This window comes from Leucopleurus acutus, assembly GCF_964270905.1.
Source record: "Leucopleurus acutus genome assembly, chromosome: 7".
In the NCBI taxonomy this organism is placed as follows: domain Eukaryota; kingdom Metazoa; phylum Chordata; class Mammalia; order Artiodactyla; family Delphinidae; genus Leucopleurus; species Leucopleurus acutus.
This window is the reverse complement of record NC_139150.1, coordinates 62,594,599-62,615,265: the sequence shown is the minus strand read 5'-3', so window position 1 is coordinate 62,615,265 and position 20,667 is coordinate 62,594,599. Positions and strand designations below refer to the sequence as shown.

At 38.4% G+C, this 20,667-nt stretch overlaps 1 protein-coding gene across 8 annotated transcripts in view; it reads left to right on the top strand.

Moving 5' to 3' along the window:
- Positions 1-20,667, top strand: part of MPDZ (multiple PDZ domain crumbs cell polarity complex component) — a 171,459-nt gene that overhangs the window by 127,717 nt on the left and 23,075 nt on the right. For 5 of the 8 annotated variants that reach the window (XR_014326344.1, XM_082843314.1, XM_082843313.1 and 2 more), the window contains 9 exons: positions 1,460-1,570; positions 9,263-9,425; positions 11,198-11,394; positions 12,533-12,624; positions 12,831-12,921; positions 15,057-15,137; positions 18,289-18,381; positions 18,471-18,545; positions 19,682-19,856. Coding sequence is in view for 7 of the 8 variants with exons in the window: in XM_082843314.1 (XP_082699440.1) it covers positions 1,460-1,570; positions 9,263-9,425; positions 11,198-11,394; positions 12,533-12,624; positions 12,831-12,921; positions 15,057-15,137; positions 18,289-18,381; positions 18,471-18,545; positions 19,682-19,856 (1,078 nt within the window). In the remaining variant the exon portion in view is untranslated. Of the gene's footprint in view, positions 1-1,459; positions 1,571-6,076; positions 6,176-6,918; positions 6,991-9,262; positions 9,426-11,197; positions 11,395-12,532; positions 12,625-12,830; positions 12,922-15,056; positions 15,138-18,288; positions 18,382-18,470; positions 18,546-19,681; positions 19,857-20,667 lie in introns of all 8 variants that reach the window. The other 3 variants (XM_082843315.1, XM_082843318.1, XM_082843316.1) reach the window with 2 other exon arrangements.

Below are 20,667 nucleotides of genomic sequence, written 5' to 3'. Positions count from 1 at the left end.
ACTGCTAAGCAACAGTTTGTTGAATATTGTTACGTGCAAGGGCTTTTTTCTGTAAATAAGCAGCCTTAGGCCTCTGTAATCCTGGGGATTCTAGAACATGTCTCTGCTAAGAGTTTCTGAAAATGTATGTAAATTAGAGACCTGAAAAGTATTCCATTCTAAGTATAGAGTTCTTTGGACTTGAGCAAAGATATTTAATGTCCTGTTAAATTTTCCCACTAATGGAATATATAGTAAACATATATACTTTTATTTTACAAAAAGTTAGAAGCCATTTTTTTTTTTTTTTTTTTTTTTGCGGTACGCGGGGCTCTCACTGCTGTGGCCTCTCCCGTTGCGGAGCACAGGCTCCGGACGCACAGGCTCCGGACGCGCAGGCTCAGCAGCCATGGCTCACGGGCCCAGCCGCTCCGCGGCATGTGGGATCTTCCCGGACCGGGGCACGAACCCGTGTCCCCTGCATCGGCAGGCGGACTCTCAACCACTGCGCCACCAGGGAAGCCCTAGAAGCCATTTTTAATATGAACTGAAAGAGATGTTGTTATTTCATCTAAGTATCAACATGAGGGAAGTTTTTAATTAAATATAGTATATAATTCTTTTAAAAGTGATAATGTTCTATGCAGAGATCTAATAATTTTCTTTTTCAGAATTATGTCTACTCTGATTTTTCGATTTTGTTGTATATACCATTCTCTGGTAATTGGAAATGATAAAATTATACCAGTGTCCTATAGTTTTCTGGCAGGATTAGCATTTGGCCTTTCAAACTATTTTCCTTCCTATTCATATAGTGCATAAGCTGAGCTGATCATCACCAAGGCAAACCATGGTGAATAAAAAGTTACAAAATAACTTTCACTTTCAAGCTATTTATATAAGAATTACTAACAGATAAGCACAATTTCTTGGCTTCCAGCTCCTACCACGTCTACTGCAAAGATTCTTTTGCCAAACTAACCTTACCATAACCTGATTTTTCTGAACATCAGAATTTTGTTTTTAACTTTAAGCTTCCTGTACAGAGAGAAATACACAAAGCCTCACACACCCACTTCCCAAACGGCTCTGTAATGAATTGGAAGAAAATGTGTAAAGTGACTTTCACGATGAAAGCAGTGCTGCTAGGCAGTTCCCATATATTATTTCTTTAATGATGCTGATTTATTAATTTAAAGGAACAACTGGGCAATGTAAGGGAAGCAGAAGCAGAGCCTTCATTCTAATTGATTATTATTTCAGTTGATTATTGGAGACAGAAATCTGTGTCCAAAACAAGGGAACACAAGTCTGCTGGACAAATGAAAAGTTCTGGAGCCTCATGAGTACTCTCAATTATTTTTGAATCTGAAACAGATTTTTTAGGAGACTCACCCAGGATCCTCAAAACTCCAGATCGACAAATTGTTCTGTTGTTCTGTAGCTTCTTGAAATGTTAAGCTGAGGCCTTCCATTGCAGGTGGATGGCATGGACCTCAGAGATGCAAGCCATGAACAAGCTGTGGAAGCCATTCGGAAAGCAGGCAACCCTGTAGTCTTTATGGTACAGAGCATTATAAACAGACCAAGGGTAAGCAAACACAAAGGGCAAGGTAGGCATATCCAAACAGTATTCAACTTGGAATCTAATGTATCCAGGGCCAAGTTGTTTCTAGGACCCGAGATCGAGTCTTGAAATCTCAGGAGACTTTTTAGAAGTTTATTTTGCTTTTTTTTTTTCCCATTGAGTTGTCCTGGAAATCCCTTCTACCATGTTTAACAGACACTTGAAGCCTGTTAAAAACACACAAGTAGGATTCATTGGTGGCTCATAGGCATCTAGATGGATAATTATTAGTGTTCACTCTAGTCATAAAATATTTAAGTTGTTAAGAGGGTTGTGGTGGAGTCATTCAGGTTGATAGTCTGTGACGTCTAGCCAAGTCCCTTAGAAGCCAGAGAGATTTCATTTTCTTTATAAATTTATTCTCTGGACAGAATTTCCAGTTTATGCAATCTCATGATTTCCTGTGCATGATCTTTAATGTATTTGTCTATCCCAGTGAACATTAACTTTCCACATGATGGATTTTGTTTAAGCTGTATGTTTATATCTAGTGATTTCATACCTGCTGTTTCCCAGCCATCATCACTGACTGTATAGCTCTCATTACCATATAGCCCCTGGTGGACAGAGACCTACTAATGCATTTTACTGTCAGTCGTCACAGGTGAAATGGCTTTAAAAAATGTTTTAGAAATTCTAAGCACATTCAGTGAATGTTGTTTATGAAGATACTAAGTGAAGCTTTGTGTATTCGATGTGCTGAAAATTACGAAGATGAAAATTATGCCAAGAGTTTAAAACTGTTTTTTTCTATTTCTTCTTTATGCCTCGGTGAAAAAAGTAATATTTTCCTGTGCAGCAGTTCTTGAATATTTTGGGGCCACATACCCCTTAGAAAGTTCTTCACATTTACTGCAAAGTTTGCATATTATTTCAGGAGTTTCCTAGATGTCCTGAGGCTCATAGAGAATTTCCACTTCCGGATTTAAGAACCCCCTGTCATACTGAATCTCTTTGAAATACCTCCTTATTAGTTTTTAGGGTTTGTTGTATTTAGAAAGATAATGTTAACACATGTGAGGGAAGTGAAAAGAATCATAGAAAAAAGAATCATAGAAAACTTAAAATACGTAATTTTATGTATAATACATTTAATTTTAATTCTTAAAATTAAAAATTTAAGATAGCAATGCTCAAGTGAACGGGTTTTTAGATGAGATCAGTAAAAGGAACTTGTCAATATTCTGTGCCCTGAGAAACAAAGTATCCTACTGGTTTTTCCCTTTGTTGTCAAGACAGGTGTAGCTCTGGTCTGAGTTCACTGTAAGAAATGAAATAGTAGTTCTTAAAGTAAGCAGTTATCTTCACATCTGCAGTTTTTAATCATTGAGTTGTTGATTGTTAGGTGATAATTATCCATTCAGATGAGAAAATCTGCCAAATGGTGGGGCTGTATCATCTTGCATTCTTTTCAGATGCTATTCAGTTTGTTTAAATAACTACAGATCTTTCTACGTTTGTTTCCATTTGTTGTGTTAAACAGACACAGTATGATAATGTTGGTAAATGGCTGTTTAAGTTAAAGCTATTTTTTGTGTGTGGGTGGGTTTTATTCCTTTTTTTGTTTTATTTTTAATTTCCAACTTTTATATCATTTAGAATAATACTATAAACTGCTGAATAGGATTCTCAGATTACTTTTGAAAAAACTACAAACATTTCTTTCAATGCCAGTCACATTTTCTAATGCACTAGGAAGATATTTTTCTCATGCACCTGGAAAGTATTCCTATTTTATTATCTGAGGTATAATGAAGCCTGATTTATAGCAATTATTCCAGAATAAATCTTGCTTAGAATGACATGTGTGGTCAAATGATACGTGACAGGGTTTAGGACATGGTATCCTGAAATACGACACCTTGGCATATTGAATATTTAAACTGAAGTTATTTGAGAAAAGGCAGGTGCTGGAAAGACTCTGACCTCCCCCTTCTCTGCTGAAGCAGGTCATAAGGCTCTCCTGAGAGGTCTTAAGGAAAGGAGCGTCCTTATCTCCAGACGAGGAGGAATCCCAGGAGGAATCAGAATGAACAGGCCTTGCTAAGTTTCCCCCAGTTAACTACACTTAGCTCGTGCTGTTTTGTCCTATCATATTTTCTGTAACTTTCTACTCTCCGTAAGACCTCCTATAAAAACACTCAGACTTAACCATTTCTTCTGGTCTTCATTTCCTTATGAAGGCCCCATGTCATGCAAAACTTACGTTAAATCAATACACATGGTTTTCTCTCATTAATTTGTTTTTCGTTACAGAGGTCCAGTCAAGAATCTACGACAGGTAGAGGAAAGATATTTTTCCTCCTCTACATACATATTTTGCTTTGGGAAATTAGAATTAATTTTGCATTTAAGATGAGATCTACTTTGTTTTTAATGATTTACTTCCCTATGAAAATAATGATGTCTCCAGGAGTCTAAAGGGAAAAAATTACGCATACATAAGAGTCTCTTGATGGGAAACGTTTTATTTTTGGATATAATAAAGCTTCAAGAAAAACTTGTACATAGACTGAAAAGCCAGTCAGTCTCTTTGGCTCTTAAACTGTTCGAGAATTAGAAGTTCCCAGAACTAGCCCTGATAATTCCACCAGTATGACACTTCAAACTCAGTCTGACCGCATTGTCGCATTGAAGGGTGGGTCCCACTAATACGGGCCAGAGGATGATTTTGCCTTCCCTGTGCTTCTTCTTAGTTAATAACGTTTCTGTTTTCATCAGCCCTTGGAACTATAAACACAGGTTTCATCACTGAGTTTTTAATAAGAGATATAGTCTGTTTCTATAAATCCTTCCCTCATAATAGAGTGATCTACTATTTCATTTGCTGTGCTCATCCTGTACTTTTATACTCTCCTATCAGGGCCAAATTCTAATCCTTAAGGACTGCAAGTTGAAATAACAAAAAGCAAAGCCAAACAAAAAAAACCAGAGCTCTTTTTAAATATTCCATTTCTTCCCGTTATTATTTTGATTTATATTGTGCTACAGAATTATAAAGGAAATGTAAAACCTGACAATTCCATGTGTGAGGATTAGAAATAATCTACTTTCCACAGCATTGAGTTACTTTGCCTAGGATTGTGTTTTTAATCTCTGCCTAGTCATTTCTTCCACCTTAATAAATGGTCATGTTTTTTGGCATTTGTGATCTTTTTTGTAAAGCAGGAGTTTGACATTTTAAATTGAAAAGCAGAGAGAAAGTTGAGATGAGCAGAAATGTCAGTGTGCCCATTTCTTTTACCCATCTTCCTTCTGTAGGAAAAACATTGCAAGAAGAGCAGATTGAAAGGGTGATGTGGCATAAGCTTTAGTGCAGGCGTATTGAGTGAGGATAGTCTTTGTAGAGTGTTCTCTCATACAGGGTGGTGTCACATGACAACCTCTCCCTACTCTTGATGCTTGCCAGTAGGGCTTTTTTATAGAGAGAAGTAACACAAACATTTAGTTAGAGCCAAAATGAATTTTAAACGTCTGCAATTTCCCCTGAAAGATATAGTCAATAAAAGAAAAAGATAGCAGTGTGAAAAAAGAGAAGAATTTATTGTGCTAAGGAAATTTCTTTTCTTTTTTTTTCCTTTTTTTTACTCTGAAAATGCTACATTCTCTCTGGCAGTCATCCTGCCTGTAATACATATATTCAGCTGCAGTAGTCCAAGCTCAGAGCATATCACAGGCGAGCCACAAAACCTGTGTGAACACTGTAAGGCAGGACTTCAAAAATTACCCAAAGCCTCATAAATTCCCCAGTAATATGGGAACGTTTATAGGAAATTTATATATATATATATATATACATATATGTTCCTAGCTCCACAAAAAGTGGGCAGAGATAGAGAACACCACTGTACAGCAGGTCATTTCTTTAAAAATTGTTGATTTCATTTTTTAAATTAAAGAATACTGTTGATTGAAGCAAACTTAATATCTAGTCAAGGTATGAAAAGTTTCCTTACTGGGAAAGAAGATAACAGAATACTGAAGTTTACCAATGGACTAGCGGACAGATGTTTAATTTGCACTCTGCAACAGATAGACTCTTTTTTCTTTGTTTTACCAAAAAAAGCATAATTTGCTTATAAGTGTAAATGAAAACCTTTTATGGTTTCAATTTTGAAGCATGTTTACTGATATGCATGGAACATGTGTTAATATAAGTGGGTGAAATATATGTGCTTCTCTGTCGGTGATAGTGAAGACACTCAGTGAAAACAAAAGAAATTTGGGATCAGTTTGACAGACTTGATTCCTGTGTGTTTTGTGGCCAGATTTAGATTTGAGTGTGGATTCAGGTTGCTAGAGGTAAACCCTGAGTTCTACGCTGTTTGATAAGTTGTTATTAATTAATTATGAGATCTGACAGGATCTAGTGTTGCACAGTTATTTAAATCAGCAATTGCTTTGTCCTTATAAATGAGTTGTTTTAAGTACATTTCTTTTGCGCTCAGCGCCTCTTATGTTTCCTTTTAGAAATCCCCTTTGCCTTCCTTGCCGCACAACCTTTACCCTAAGTACAAGTTCAGCAGCACTAACCCATTTGCTGATTCTCTACAGTTCAACGCTGACAAGGTTGGATAATGACCGTTGTCTTGCCATTGCCTTTTGCCAATGTTTTGTTCTTTGTTGCTACTGTGCCTTTGTCCCAGTTCAGTGTTTACTAAATTTGGGCAAGGATTAAAAAAACAAAAAACAAAAAACTGTGTGTTTGGAGTGGGCATGCAAATCCCTTCTTAAGCACATTTTCTTGCCAGAACCTATTCATTTTTATAGCTGAAATTACATGGCCCTTCTGAAGAGTAAGGGAGAATCGTGAGTCCAATGCCTTTCCTATATTTTGGTGTGAGTTGAGTTTTCAGATACATAAATTTTTGTTAGTTGCTAAATGTATGAGCTACTTTCACACATAATTTCTTTAAAAACCTTGTATTGGTTTAAATCCTTCTCAGACTTACACAAGGTAGTCCTAAAAGCTCTTCTGTTAGTTAATCACTCCATACATAATTGTGTATATGCAGGATTTTGTTGAATATTCATAAAGTATGTCCGTGTAAATGCCTTACGAGGAAACATGGAACTGTTTCAACATTTGTAAATCTATACTTGGATATTCTCATATTCTGATGAAATTATAAATCCAAAATTGAAACAAAAACTTACAAGAACTTGTATACTGTAATTTGATCGTGAAAGGAAGAAAGCTGTTAATTTTTTTCAGGAAGCATTTTATGAATATTCATTGGATTTTTCATGTTATTGTAATATGGATAACCAAAGATGCTATATCTGAAGGAATATGTTTTCTGTTACTGTAGGCATTACAGAATTCAAGTAGAGTTCTCTTCCGTTGTTCCCCAACTAACCCTTTTGCTCCCACACCATTTAAGGTTTGTCTTAATGTGAAATTTTCACAAGTAAGTGGGTGTGTTACAGTGTGCTGTGTGTGTACGTTATACTTGTGTGCATACATGGCATGGAATGATTTCAAGTACACTTTGCATTTTTGCCAATGAAGGCTAAATGGTCTTTGTTAAAGAGTTGTATTTTCACTGGTAAATTTTAAGAAGTGTCAACAGCAAGCTAAATTACATGATCTCAGTAAGAATGAGAGTATCAGGGATAATAAAATAGAACACCTAGTTGCCCCTTTAGTAAATGTAGGCTTGTATTGGCTTTATGATTAATCAGTTATGTTAGGGCACCATTTGAGTTCATTCACAGTACGAAAATGTTCTGCCTAAGTAAGATTCTGAATAGTTTTTAGACAAGCAGGTTTTGTTTGTTTGTTTGTTTTTAAAGAAAATAACAGCTCAGAAAAGTTATGCAGAGAGTCAGATCTATAAAATATGCATCCATAAATTTATTAAAATTATGGCAAGTTTATATTAGATTTTGTTCCACTTTTTACAAATGAAATGGACTTAATTCATGTTTTCTCACATTTTCCATTGTTAGGTAAATTTTTTAAAAACTTTTAACCAGAAAAATTCTAAATTACATGTTCCTTCCTACCCTAGTATATTTAATGAACCTCCATTGGATCAAATGAAGTTTTTTATTTGTCTGTTTATATTTATTTGTACATTGCTAATTTGAGAGTTTTATGGCACAACACTTGGGAGGATAACAAGGATTCTGTTTCCATTAGTAGTTTTTGTCTGTTTGGCCAATGGTATGTAAACCAAACATTTTAATGCAGCAGATTCTGTGACTTGAAAAATCTGTTGCCCCTAAGTGTCTAAAAATCAGCTCACCTGTGCTTTGCCGGAAAAATAGTAATTCATGTTTGCCAGGATCATTTTTGGGGTAGCTTAGCATCCAAAGTGTTTTCTGAATCATCAAAGAAAGATCACATTCAGTGCCCTATAGCTTCATTTTTAGGTATATTTTGATTCTCGACATTAATTATTCTTAAGTATTTGTACATGCCTGTCATTTAGTGTGTTCTCTAAGAAATATTTCTTAGTCACAATCTTTTTCCAGATATACACATATAAAACAAAATAAGGTATATCAGAGGGATTTTTATATAGGAAAAAAAAAGGTAAAACAAATAAGGAAGGAAAAATGTATGTTCAAGGCATCAGGGACAGCCTGACCGCAATGTTGGAACTTTAGCTGGGTATCTCTGACCCTTGAGTTAGGTACTCTCTGTCTTAACTGTAGAAATTGGAGGAAACAACATGATATAATGGAAAGTGCATTGGATTAGGTTAAGAATTAAGCAAAAAGAAGTCTAGTATCACTGGGTGATTCTGAACAAAACCTTTCACATCTCACAGCCTTGGGTTATTAATCTGCAAAATGAATAAATGAATAAAATGACTTAAGGACCTTTCTAACTCTAATATTCTGCTTGATAATCTATAATATAAAAATTTGATCAACTGTGTTTCAATTAAAGAAAAAAAGAACCTGATGATACCAAGTCCTTTTTTTTTTGAAATAAGACTTGTAGCCCTAAGTGACAGCAAATATACCAGCCAAACTTTGGGTTTGTATGAAGTATTCAACCCTGTTTTCCCATTTTCCTTTAGGGCTACGTTGGTAAGGGGCCGATGGTTTGTCCCTTAAAACCAGACCCCTGAGATCTGAATTTGTGTGCTCTTGGCTAACAGTCTCCCTGGTAGATGAACCCTGCATGTGCAATGCTCATTTTCATGAATTTGTTACAAGTCAGTTTGAGAGAGGATTCAGGAAGAAATAAAAAATTCTTTAAATATCTTCTCACTAACAAGCTTTGAACTGCTTTGCTTGATTATATGATTAACTTCATTAATTTTTTTCTAGCTTCTTGGAAGCCTTTCCTAGACCCCCAAAATCTTGCCCAGATAACTTTCGAATGAGAATATTTTTTCCAAAAAAGCAAGTTTGTACAACTTTTCGTCTTAAGTTATTTAAGCCTTTAATTCTTCACCTTAAAATACCATATAACCATTTAATGGATTGTGCTCTGAACATACTATTTTGTTTATAGTGTATTTAAACTTTACCTGAATCCTTTCTACCATTTTTTATATATGTATATTTTCCCATTATTGAATATGTGAGATATTTTAAAGCTACTTTTTTTTTTTTTTGACATTGCAGACTTATTTCTTTACGTTGAGTCTTCCTTCCTTAGACTGCATACCCACTGCATTCTTCTTGTTCCCACAGGCTCCCAGTCAGTCAGAATCCGAGCCAGAAAAGGCTCCGCTGTGCAGTGTGCCTCCGCCCCCTCCTCCAGCATTTGCAGAAATGAGTGAGGATCATGCACAGTCATCGGCAAGTGAAATCTCAGCAGATGTGGACAAAGAGGATGAGTTTGGTTACAGCTGGAGTAAGTTGTCTTTTTGAAATGCATTGACTTATAAGAGGTATTAAAGTAGCTCTGGGTTTCTCAAGGCTTATGGCCTGGATGAATAAGTACGTTTCACCTTCGGTTATACATGCTGCAGTTTCGTGTGGAAAAAACTGCTGTTCGTTATACTTGAATACACACATTCCTGAGGCATGAAATCATGTTCTTTTTTTAAATCTGCATCCCTGTTCAAGCCCACTTTGCCATTTGTATGAGAGTTAAAAAGGACAGGGCGCTCTTTCAGAAGCTGAACTGGAGGAGCCATCTCTTGGTCTCGAACAAGTCGTCACCCCCCCCAGGCCTCAGATTCCTCACTGTAAAAATCTACTTGTTGTTGCTGGTGGAACAGCCTTGATTTTAGGTGTTTTCTGTACTAAGATGGTAACATAGTATAATTGTTGAGATACAACCTTGGGACATTTGGGAAGTTGTTTAACTGCCTCTAAGTTTCAGCCTGGTGATATCCCCCTTTTTAAAATTCAGTTCCTACATTCCCTGTTGCTAACAGTGAATTAGGTAATGTTTGAGGAGCCATAATGATGCACAGGAAGCATTCGAAGGCAGCTGTTATTAGGATCATGGGTGTATCTCCGTTTCCTAAGGAAATAAGCCATTTTACAGGGAAATATTAAGCTCAAAGTTCTGTGTCAGTGCTTTAAAAAGTTTCATTTAAAACTGTAATTATTTCTTTCAAGAATACTGCGGTATATGCTCTTAGGAAGTACAGAGCACAAAATTTGTGCTGCTAAGATTCAAGAAGGAATCAGGACGTGGCAATTTATGAAATTGACGCAGTTAAGAATCAACATAGAATGTGTGACATTAGCCAAATAGTAATGTTTTCTAAGAAATGATTTGTAAAGTTTGCATTTTTCTCAGTGTATTTCTAATGAAATTAGAATGTTTTGCTAATCCATCAGGGTGGCCAGAATGTACTCTGAGGAAAACATCAAATGGAATGTTCATATATTGCCATGTCACAGCCACCCCAAAACTTAATGGCTTAAGAAAACAAGTTATTATTAACCTGTCAAGGTGCGGTGGTTGACTGGGCTCAGCTGGGCTGGACCTCCAGGATGGCTCCCTCACGTGCCTGGTGGTTAGTGTTGGCCACTGGCTGGTTGTTCATCTGGGCCTGGGGCACCTACCTGTGGCCTTGCCCTCTCAGATTAAAGAATAAACTCTACCTCTTGAACACGTGGGATGTGAGGTATGAAAGGTCTCATTCAATGACAGCAGGTACATCAGTGTGTGTGGCCTGATGGCTCTGTGCAGTAAGAAGACCCATCCCCTTTATTCTGGATCTTTGTACCGAGCACCACCCAACATGATGTGACATGTCATGTAGATTTCCCTGTGGAAGAAAAGCTTCCACTGACCAGTAGAGACAAGTCCTCTGGATGTTCTGTTCTCTGCAAATGATAAAGTAACTTTCTGTTTTAATCACAGTCTTTTGAGAGTTTGTTAATGTGGATCACTTCTTTGGGCCTGATCACCCCAGGTGAACTGATTAATCAGATACTGTGCTCTGCACCCTGGATGCAGAGAAATTTCTCAAAGATTGGGTGCTGCAGGAAACCAGTCTTGACGCCCAGGCCGCCAGTCTATTTAGCGTTTTCTTAACTGCTAAGGATTTCATTTTGGTACAAATATGCCCTTATGATGCCATTCTAAATAACCTTCCATAGTAAAGCGTTTGGCTGTGAATTAGCTCTTACTATCTCTGGGTTTTTTGTTCTTGTTGTGTGTAGAAAATATCAGAGAGCGTTATGGAACCCTAACAGGCGAGCTACATATGATTGAACTGGAGAAGGGTCGTAGTGGTTTGGGTCTCAGTCTTGCTGGGAACAAAGACCGGTCCAGGATGAGTGTTTTTATAGTGGGGATTGATCCAAATGGAGCAGCTGGGAAAGATGGTCGATTGCAGATTGCAGATGAGCTTCTAGAGGTAAGTTCTTGTGGAAAGCACTGAATTTACTCTCGCTGAATTGGTGCAGTGGAACCATCAGTTTCTGGAAAATCCACCCGGGTCTCATATGGTGACTGAGGAAACTACCGCTTCTCTAATAAAATAGATACATTGCAGCAAATTTGGCTCTAGACCAAATCTCTACTAACTACAGCCCATGTTCCCATTAACTTCCATTAAAAGGTTGTGACTATATAGCACGAGAAACAATTTTTGCCCCAAGACAGTAATAAAGATCACACTTCAAATACATTTTTTTGTGTGCTGCATTTTTATTAGGAGCTTTTGAAAAAACCAAATGGCCAATCATGCCCTGGTAATGAGACTGATCCACTGAACCTTCTAGGAGTTGAATCCCTAATGGTAGACGTCATGGGGGTGGGGTGTGGCGGGGTCAGATTTGAGGCTAAATAACAAACACAGTAATTCAGCCCGCCAAGCAGAATAAACTTGTGGACCATACTTTACAGTATTAGAATTGTGTTTGCTTGATTTGCTCGTCCTCGCCTCCTGTAGGCTGGGCTCCATGTGTCTTTACGCTGCTTGAACCATGCCTCGTGTGTTTCCCTGTTGGCTAGGGAGGCTCAGTCAGCAGTGGCTAAATGACAGGATGATTGGCAGTTTCCATTAGGTACTGTGCTGCTTAAGCACATTCTGCTGCCTAAACCCTGAATCCCCTGGCACTGCTTCTCCCAGTGGCCTATTCCCAGGCCTTGAGTTTTGAGATTAATTAGGAGCCATGACAGTCAGGGCCTTCCCAGGATGATCTGTGCGGGTCACAGGTGCTTCCACAGAGCCCTTGCTTGGTACAAAGCACTCTAGAAGCTTGTCGCTCTGCCTGAATACTGTCCTATAGTCAGTCCAAGTGGTGTCTCTTTAGTCCATGGAGATCAGACTACATGCATGTTATTTTAATGTTGGCTTTAAACACGAGCTTTTCTTTTCTCACCATCAAAGTCAGGTTCATGTTCTAGGAAGAAAAATATATATAATATTTTAAAGGGAGAAACAAATGTGCTTGTCATTAGATAACAAATGTGCTTTTCATTAGATAGGATGATCAAAATGTGTGAAGTTAAAATTCTAGGTTCAGTTAATAATATTTATTTTCTCATAGATCAATGGTCAAATTTTATATGGAAGAAGTCATCAGAATGCTTCATCAATCATCAAATGTGCCCCTTCTAAAGTAAAAATAATTTTTATCAGGTGAGCATTTTTTTTCTGGTTTATTAAATATTTTTCCTTTGCCTTTCAATTCTTAATTCTTTTGAATGAAAATAAAACATATATAAATGTGTGAGTGTTGTAGTTCCAGGTCCCAGAATTTTCTCTAATAATCTGAGTCTTCAAGCTAAAGAATGAAAATCATATGAATGCTCATGATATGATAGGTCAGTGCTTTTTTCCTTTAGAAGTAAAGATGCAGTGAGTCAGATGGCCGTATGTCCTGGGCATACAGTGGAACCTTTGCCTGCTACCTCAGAGAATCTTCAAAATAAGGAGGTAGGTAGCTTATGCTTGTTTTTCTGGGAAGATTTGCTTGATACACCACTTATTAATTCAGCTAACAATTACAGAACTCTTGCAGGGATATAAAAGATAAGTAAGACATAGCCGTGGCACCCAAGATGTTTATACCCTAGTATAAGAAACACTCATGTAAATAAGCACACCGCTTACATGAAGGCTACTAGTAGAGTCTGCAAAGGGAATAATGAAGGTAGAAAAGGACTTGACAGTTTTACCTTTGGAGGGAAAGCGAGAGTAAGACTTCATAGGGGAGGTTACACATGAAGTGTATATTGGAAGTAGATGACTTGGGGGCCATAAACATTGCAGGCAGAGCACGTGGATTGAGGACTGGCCTGGAGGCTCTGGCAAGTGAAGAGAATTGATAACTGCAGAGTGTTACTAACAGTGGGAGGCAGGGAATGGGTAGGGTCGGATCATGGGGATCATGGTGCAGACTTTGTCTTTGAGGCCATGTCTTTGCAAATTCAAAGAATGAAAATTATATTTTTAAAAACTTCTCTGGAAATGGTGCAGAGAAAAATCACAGGTTGCAGGGCAGAGAAGTTAAGTTAAAGGGAGTAGGAACATTATTGGAGTAGTTCAGGGGATAGATAATGAGGGCCTGGACGAATGCAGAAAAAAAAAAGAGAGAAGAAGAAGTGGTTATGTCAGATATTTAGGACCCAAATTGACATTACTTCATCCCTAACTAAATATACTCAGTGAGGAAAAATGACTGGTTGATAATCTGTTTATCCGACAAATATTTGTGAGTATCTGCCTTGTAATAGGTTCTGTGTTTTGGGCTGAGAATAAACTGGTGAATGATACAGACAAGAGGTATGAGGCTTCCAGATATCTGACTTAGTGACTCGATAGATGGCTAACTTCCATTAAAATAAAAAAGAGAAGCAGATATTTGTAAAAAAAACAAAAAAAAAGTAGAGAACATTCTCTCTGAGGCAACTTAGGAATGAAGTGCCTGTTGGAAAGCCTGGTAGGAGTGTCCATGGAGACGTCTGGTGTAGAGTTTAAAGATGAATCCCCATAGATGCCGACTTGGGAGCCATGGGAACTGAGGCTCTGGCCTATGGCGAACATTTAGAGAAGAAGAGGGCCCAGGTCAGAAATGTATAATATCAACAGTAAGGAGGAAGGCTGACAAAGAGCGGTCAGAGATGAAGAAGAACCAGGCGGGCATGTTGCACAGCAGCTGAGGAGAGCCCCGTTGAGAAAGGGTATATTCCACAGCCTTGAATACTGCAGGGAGCTCAAGTGAGAAGGTGAATAGAGTTCTTTGGATTTCCCAATTAGGAGATTATTAGTGATATTCAGAAAGCAAATGATGGATAAGAAATTAGGAAAGATGAGGCAATGGCTAGAGGGTGACAAAAAATTGAGTTTTGGGTGGGAGTTTTGTTTTGATTTGGACATGCATTGTATACATGCTTGGAATGATGAGTAAAAGGAGACAGGAGAGAGAGAAAAGCTTAAAATTAGAGGAACCATGATAACTATCAGTGGGAAAAGGCAGAGAAATGGAAATGCTCTTCCCTAAATTAATATCTATACATTGGGTTTTTCTGTACATAAGATGCAGAAATCATTGTCTCATGCTGGTGAACTAACTCACTGATCATAATGGTGAAGTGAGTCAAGTGGTTTTTCAAGATTATAAGGGAGAAAAATTTATTTTCCTATGAGTTGTACCAAATAGGTCCCTTAAGAAAATGGATTTTAGTAATTTTCAGGTAAAACATTTAATAGCTCCTAAATACACTTGATGACCAGCACAGTAAAGCATAGTGAATGGTGCCTCTGCTGGTGTTCTGTGTTTCAGTGCTTGCACCGTTTGGAGCTGGGTTCTTGTTAGATAGCACTGTGGAGTAAACCCAGGCAGTCTTGAGGAGCACCTTGTGTCTTTGTGCTCCAAAATAATTGCTGTCTAATCACACCTCATTCGTATTTTAAAGAGAATATAATGTTCATAAATGTCATGAAATAATAAAATAGTAATAAGGAATTACAGCATATGAAATAATTTTGTTTAAGTAGTCCCTGTATTTAAACAAACAAAACTACATAACACTCAGTTGCCTATTTTGTCATTTCTTTCCCTCTGTCAGGCTGAACCGAGTGTTACTACTTCCGATGCAGCTGTGGACCTCAGTTCATTTCCAAACGTGCAACATCTGGAGCTTCCCAAGGTAAATCTGCTTTGAATTGGAGTGAAATGATGTGATCTCCTTGACACTGGTGTTTTAATTCACTGGTTCTCAAAAGTGGGCTGCATCAGCATCACCTGAGAGCTTGTTAGAACTACAGGTGTGTGGGCCCACCCTGACCTCCTGAATGAGTAGCTTTGGGGGGGTGCCCCCACATCTTGTGTTTTAATAATAAACCTTCTCTGTGATGCCAGTGTGCACTAAAGTTTGAGAACCACTGTGCTAATTGATACTTGGGCAGGGACCCAGCTTTTTCTGCCTTTATGATTATCCCAAGGTATGACATTTAGTGATCTCTCCTTTGATTTATTTACCAAGGACCTGCTATGGAGGAAATAAAAAGAATAAAGAAATGGAAGTTATTGTCTTTGTCCTTCGTGAAACCGAAAGCTCAGATAACTAGAAGTCTCACCTATAGACATCCCTGAGGTATTCGCTTTTGCAAAGATCTGAGCCTTAGGTTCAAGTGACCACTTTAAAGAAATGGTTTGTTGAACAGATGTTGAACAGCACCTGTAAATGTTTTCAAGTGCTGCAGGCTTATGCTGGAATGCAGGTGGGCAGTGGATGAGCAGAGTAGAAGCAGAAAGAGTAGTGACCTGCTCAGGGAAGAGGAGAGGAAGGGAGGAGGTAGGGTGGTGGGATAGAGGGATTGAACATGAAATGCTGCAGCAGAAAGGGGTGCTTGCTCTGCAACTCCCCAGCTCCAGGGCGTCCCGAGGCAGTCTGTCTGAATTGAATCTTTGTTTCATCAGGTGCAGAGTTCACACATTGTGTGGTCTTTGCTTTGCCTCCATTTTCTTACCTATAAATTGGAGATGATAGTATTACCTCTGATAATACTGTAATTATAAAGATTAAGTGAGTTGTTTATAAAGTGGTGGGCATAAAGCCTGGCATGTGATCAGATTTTGTTAAGCATTTAGTGGAAAAAAATACTGTGACTCTTCTTGGTTTGATTTCTTTTTTAAAAAATAACTACAAAAATGGATTGCTCTGGTCTTATCATATACGTTTAAGAAAAGTCATCGTGGGCAGTTTGTGTTGTGGATAGAGCGAAAAGAAGTTATTAAAGCTTTTTCTATCAAGAAGTCCATACACTTCCATTCAAGAATCCCTCATTCTATTGCCATTTAAGAGAGAGTTGTTTGAGGCAGCAGTGGGAGAGGGGACTGGATATTCTAGTGGAAGTCTCTGAGTTTGTATAAAGGAGTACGACGAGAACAGATGTTAGGTAAACAACCAGCAAATGCCGTCTGTACTTAGTAAAGTACTTTTCTGACTACAGTTAAGTGAATAGACAATAATAGAATCAAATCTCAGAATTGAGTACATACAGTCATGGTAGATACAGAGTATTACTTATTCAAACGAATATTTATTTGTGGTAGTAGGAAAGAGCATTGGTGTGGAGTGTCCCAAATAGAGGGTAGCTCAGTTTTTTACATTTGGCATCAGCATTGAGACTTGTCAGTCTCATAGCACGTTGACCTTCCTATTCAGTGTGCCTGATTCTTTGACCACTAGATCAGAGCTCGGGGTTTCAAAATGCTGGCAAGTTTAGGCACTTTATCTGAAGTCAACTTGATTATATCCTGTAGAGTTATAAGTAGAAGGAATGTGTGTGTGATAGCAACACTTTTGCATAGTGTATCAGGCTTTTAAGCCTTTTCTTACTACACATGATCCTCACAGCAAACTTGTAGTTGGCAAGAATTATTTTCCCTTTTTTTGGAGATAAGAAAATTGAGGTTAAGAGATAGGTTAGGTAACGTATACAAATTTCTAGAGCTAGCCAGAAAGGAAGTTACGGCTGAGCTCTGCTTTCCCTGAAAGCGTGTGATTTTCTCTGTATACACGTGAAAAGAGCAGTGGCAGAGAGGATGCACAGTGACAGTCGGAAAGTCGTCAAGCATTAATCATCATTGCAAAGCCACAGTGTTGATAATCTTTAAAATGATGGTGAAGGCTTATCTCACTGTCGTGATCTTAAATGTCTGGTGGCAACCTTTGCTCACATGTATACATTTCAGAGAAACCATGGCAAGATTCCCTTTTCTCTCTTTGCTTTCCATCTCCCTAGGTGCAAACTCTAATGAGAAAGGTTGCTAGCTCTAACCAGAATGAAATGTGTAAAACCCTATGGTAATTTTTTTCATGTAAACGTTAAGAAAAGGTAAAACCCAATGTTATGGAACACTTGGTTTTCATTAAAAAAAAGTGTGGAAAATATAGACAAAAGTAGGTGTAGCTCTTCTAGCTTTGGCAGGTTTTCAGTGCAGGTCTTTGGGTTCAGAGTTAAGAGAATTTTCACTCTGCACCACATCAGAACACGAGTATTTGAAGTAACCAGTCTGGGTATTCAGCCCCGGAAAGGACAGCGCGTAAGCAGTCATGGCAGTCTGTCTGCTAAAGGAGGAAGGACAGCAGAAAGGGATGAAGGGGCCAGTGTTAGCGGTTATCTCTAAGCTGTAGGCCAGAAAGAGGAAGAAGGAGGATATTTTGGTGTTGAATCACTTGGTTAGCTAGTTACACAGAGCTAAATTCTCAGACGTGGTACAGTCATTAAATTGTTGAATACGTTTTAGTTCTCTAGATATTTTGTTAGAGTTACTAGAGATCTGTTACTGGATATATATGCTAAAGATACTAGAGATAGTGGGCATATGGGAGGAGTGAAAACATTTGACTATTTATTTGATGGAGGAGAATTTAATCCCGTTCAAATAATTGAAAGTTTGCTTAAGAAGAGATTTCTAATAGTGGATTTTTTTATTTTTTATTTTTTTATTTTTTTGCGGTACGCGGGCCTCTCACTGCTGTGGCCTCTCCCACTGTGGAGCACAGGCTCCGGACGCGCAGGCTCAGCGGCCATGGCTCACGGCCCCAGCCGCTCCGCGGCATGTGGGATCCTCCTGGACCGGGGCACAAACCTGTGTCCCCTGCACCGGCAGGCGGACTCTCAACCACTGCGCCACCAGGGAAGCCCTGTAATAGTGGATTTTAGAACAGTTTTCTTTTCTAGCCCTTGGGTAAGAAGACAGTGTTCAGAAGTTTCGGTCACATACCTTTCCATTTGGATAAATTTAACCTGTTTCATGTTTTCTGAGTGTTTCTGTTTTTGCTTCTCCAGGATCAGGGAGGTCTGGGCATTGCCATCAGTGAAGAAGATACACTCAGCGGGGTCATCATAAAGAGTCTAACAGAGCACGGGGCAGCAGCCAGGGTGAGCCTTCCCTCTTCTCACTCTCAGAAAGTGGTGGGGAGGGAATTCTTTCTGTAAATTCACTCAAAATCTTCCATATTTCCATCTAGGATGGACGGCTCAAAGTTGGAGATCAGATTTTGGCTGTAGATGATGAAGTTGTTGTTGGCTATCCTGTTGAAAAGGTACTTTTCCAAAAGAAAGCAGATGATACCATAAACTCATCCTTGAACATGGCTAAATGTGTGTGGGGAGGGGGGGTCAGTCATAGGGAATCAGAGCTGTGTAGCTATTTTAGACAGATATCTGCAAGGAAGAAAAGAGATTCTTTGGAACTTATTTAATTTCTACTTTCTGTTTTCCAATTAAGATGATGTTAAGGTATTTTTAGTTACCTGATAAATTCAGGATTCAGTCAGCATTTTTGATAAATATCATTTCAGTTTTTCCTTAGGAAAACTTGGAACTTCTAAACAAAGGTCAACTTAGTGTTAAAACTAAAGGAATATTTTTTAATGGATGTTTGCTCCTATAAAATATCCACTATGTATATTGCTTTATAAACAGGTTTTAAAACTCAACCATTAAATGTATAACTTTTATTGGGGTTAAACAGTTATTTGTGCCTGAGTTTCTTCCTCCTCAAAAGTGATGTTAATACCGTACTTACCAGGAGTCTCATTTGAGGCCTTTCATAAGTGCTAGGAAAAAAACCCTATTTTTCTTGAGATTTGGAGTGTTAATGTTTCCATTTCTACATTGGCCAGCAGGATGCTTAAACCATTTTTAAATTCAGTTTTAATAATTGTATGGGTTTGATCCTTTAACTCACATGTGTATGTTCTAACTTGCCATTTGGCTTTATTCTTCTGTTGCACAGTGTTCCTTATCTTGCTTTTAACCTGAGTGTTTCCATATTATTAAAAATGTTTGTGTAAACTGCTTCACATTCTCTGTAGAATCAGAAGTGGGTAAAGCACCCCATATGTCTTCAAAGGTTGTAAGAATCCAGAGAACTGGGCAGTATTAATTAGAAATGTAAAAAGTTGAAAGCCCGTTACTTATATAATGAAGAATATGGTCAGAACTAGACTTATAGCAGAAATTAACTGTGGCCTTAATCAGTATCAGGGAATTGGAGAAACTAGAAAGGAACTGCAACCATTCTTGCTTGACCACTCAAGTCCTGACAGGGAAAGAATTTGCCTCTGACTCTTCTCTCAACCATAGATGGTTCTAGTTTCCAGCTATAATAGTGGAAGTATAAGTCTACTAATTTGCCTGTAAATTTTATTTCCCCTCTAAACCAACACCCTGCCAGTTTATTAGCCTTTTGAAGACAGCGAGGACAACAGTGAAACTGACCATTCGTGCTGAGAATCCAGATTCCCAGGCTGTTGCTTCAGCAGCTGGTACAGCCAATGGAGGAAAAAAGAGCAGCCCCCAGTCTCTGATGGTCCCGCCGTCTGGCTCCCCGGAACCAGAGCCCATCCGAAGTAAGGGCTGGTCTCCTGCTAGTCCTGCGCGTATGACGCATTCAGACTCAGTATCGGGTCCCTATGTGGGAGCTCCCTGCCTGTATGTAGCCCACTGTTTGAGAGGCCGTAGTCAGGGAGCCTGTTGGTGAAAGGGTGGTACAAAGCGAAGGGCTCCTGAAGCAAGAGCACTGGACTGTGAGGCAGGGGATCTGCCTGCTGTACATTAACCATCCACAGAGCCTTGGGAAAGCCATGCAGCCACTCTGAGCCTCAGCTTGCTCATCTCTAAGACAAGGGAGTGGTACTCTTTGCTCTCCAAGGATCTTTTGCTAAGGATATCTGTGATTCCAGGTATCTTACTAATACATTAGATACACCATTTTGTACATTCCTTTTTTTATACTACTGAACAAGTAATTTAACTTCCCAAAGCCTCAGTATTCTTATTTTAAAATGGATACAGTGATACCACTTCACTGGTGTGAAGTCAACATTGCCTGGCACTACATCAGACTCTTAAAAATGCACATATATGTAGTTGATATGAGTTGTATCCTTTGAGTGTAAATAGTAGATACTGTCAAAGTAGATGAAACAGTTGTATGTAGAGCACGGAATGAAACTTTTGTGTATCATTAAAATGCCAGTCTAGTATATTGAGGCAAATTATTCCTTTGAGTTACTTTTTTGAGAAAAATTACACTGGCATTTAATAAAAGAATAAATTTCAAGCTTTGCAGCATTGAAAATAAAAGTACTTAAAAACATTGCTTTTGGGGCTTCCCTGGTGGTGCAGTGGTTGAGAGTCCACCTGCCGATGCAGGGGACA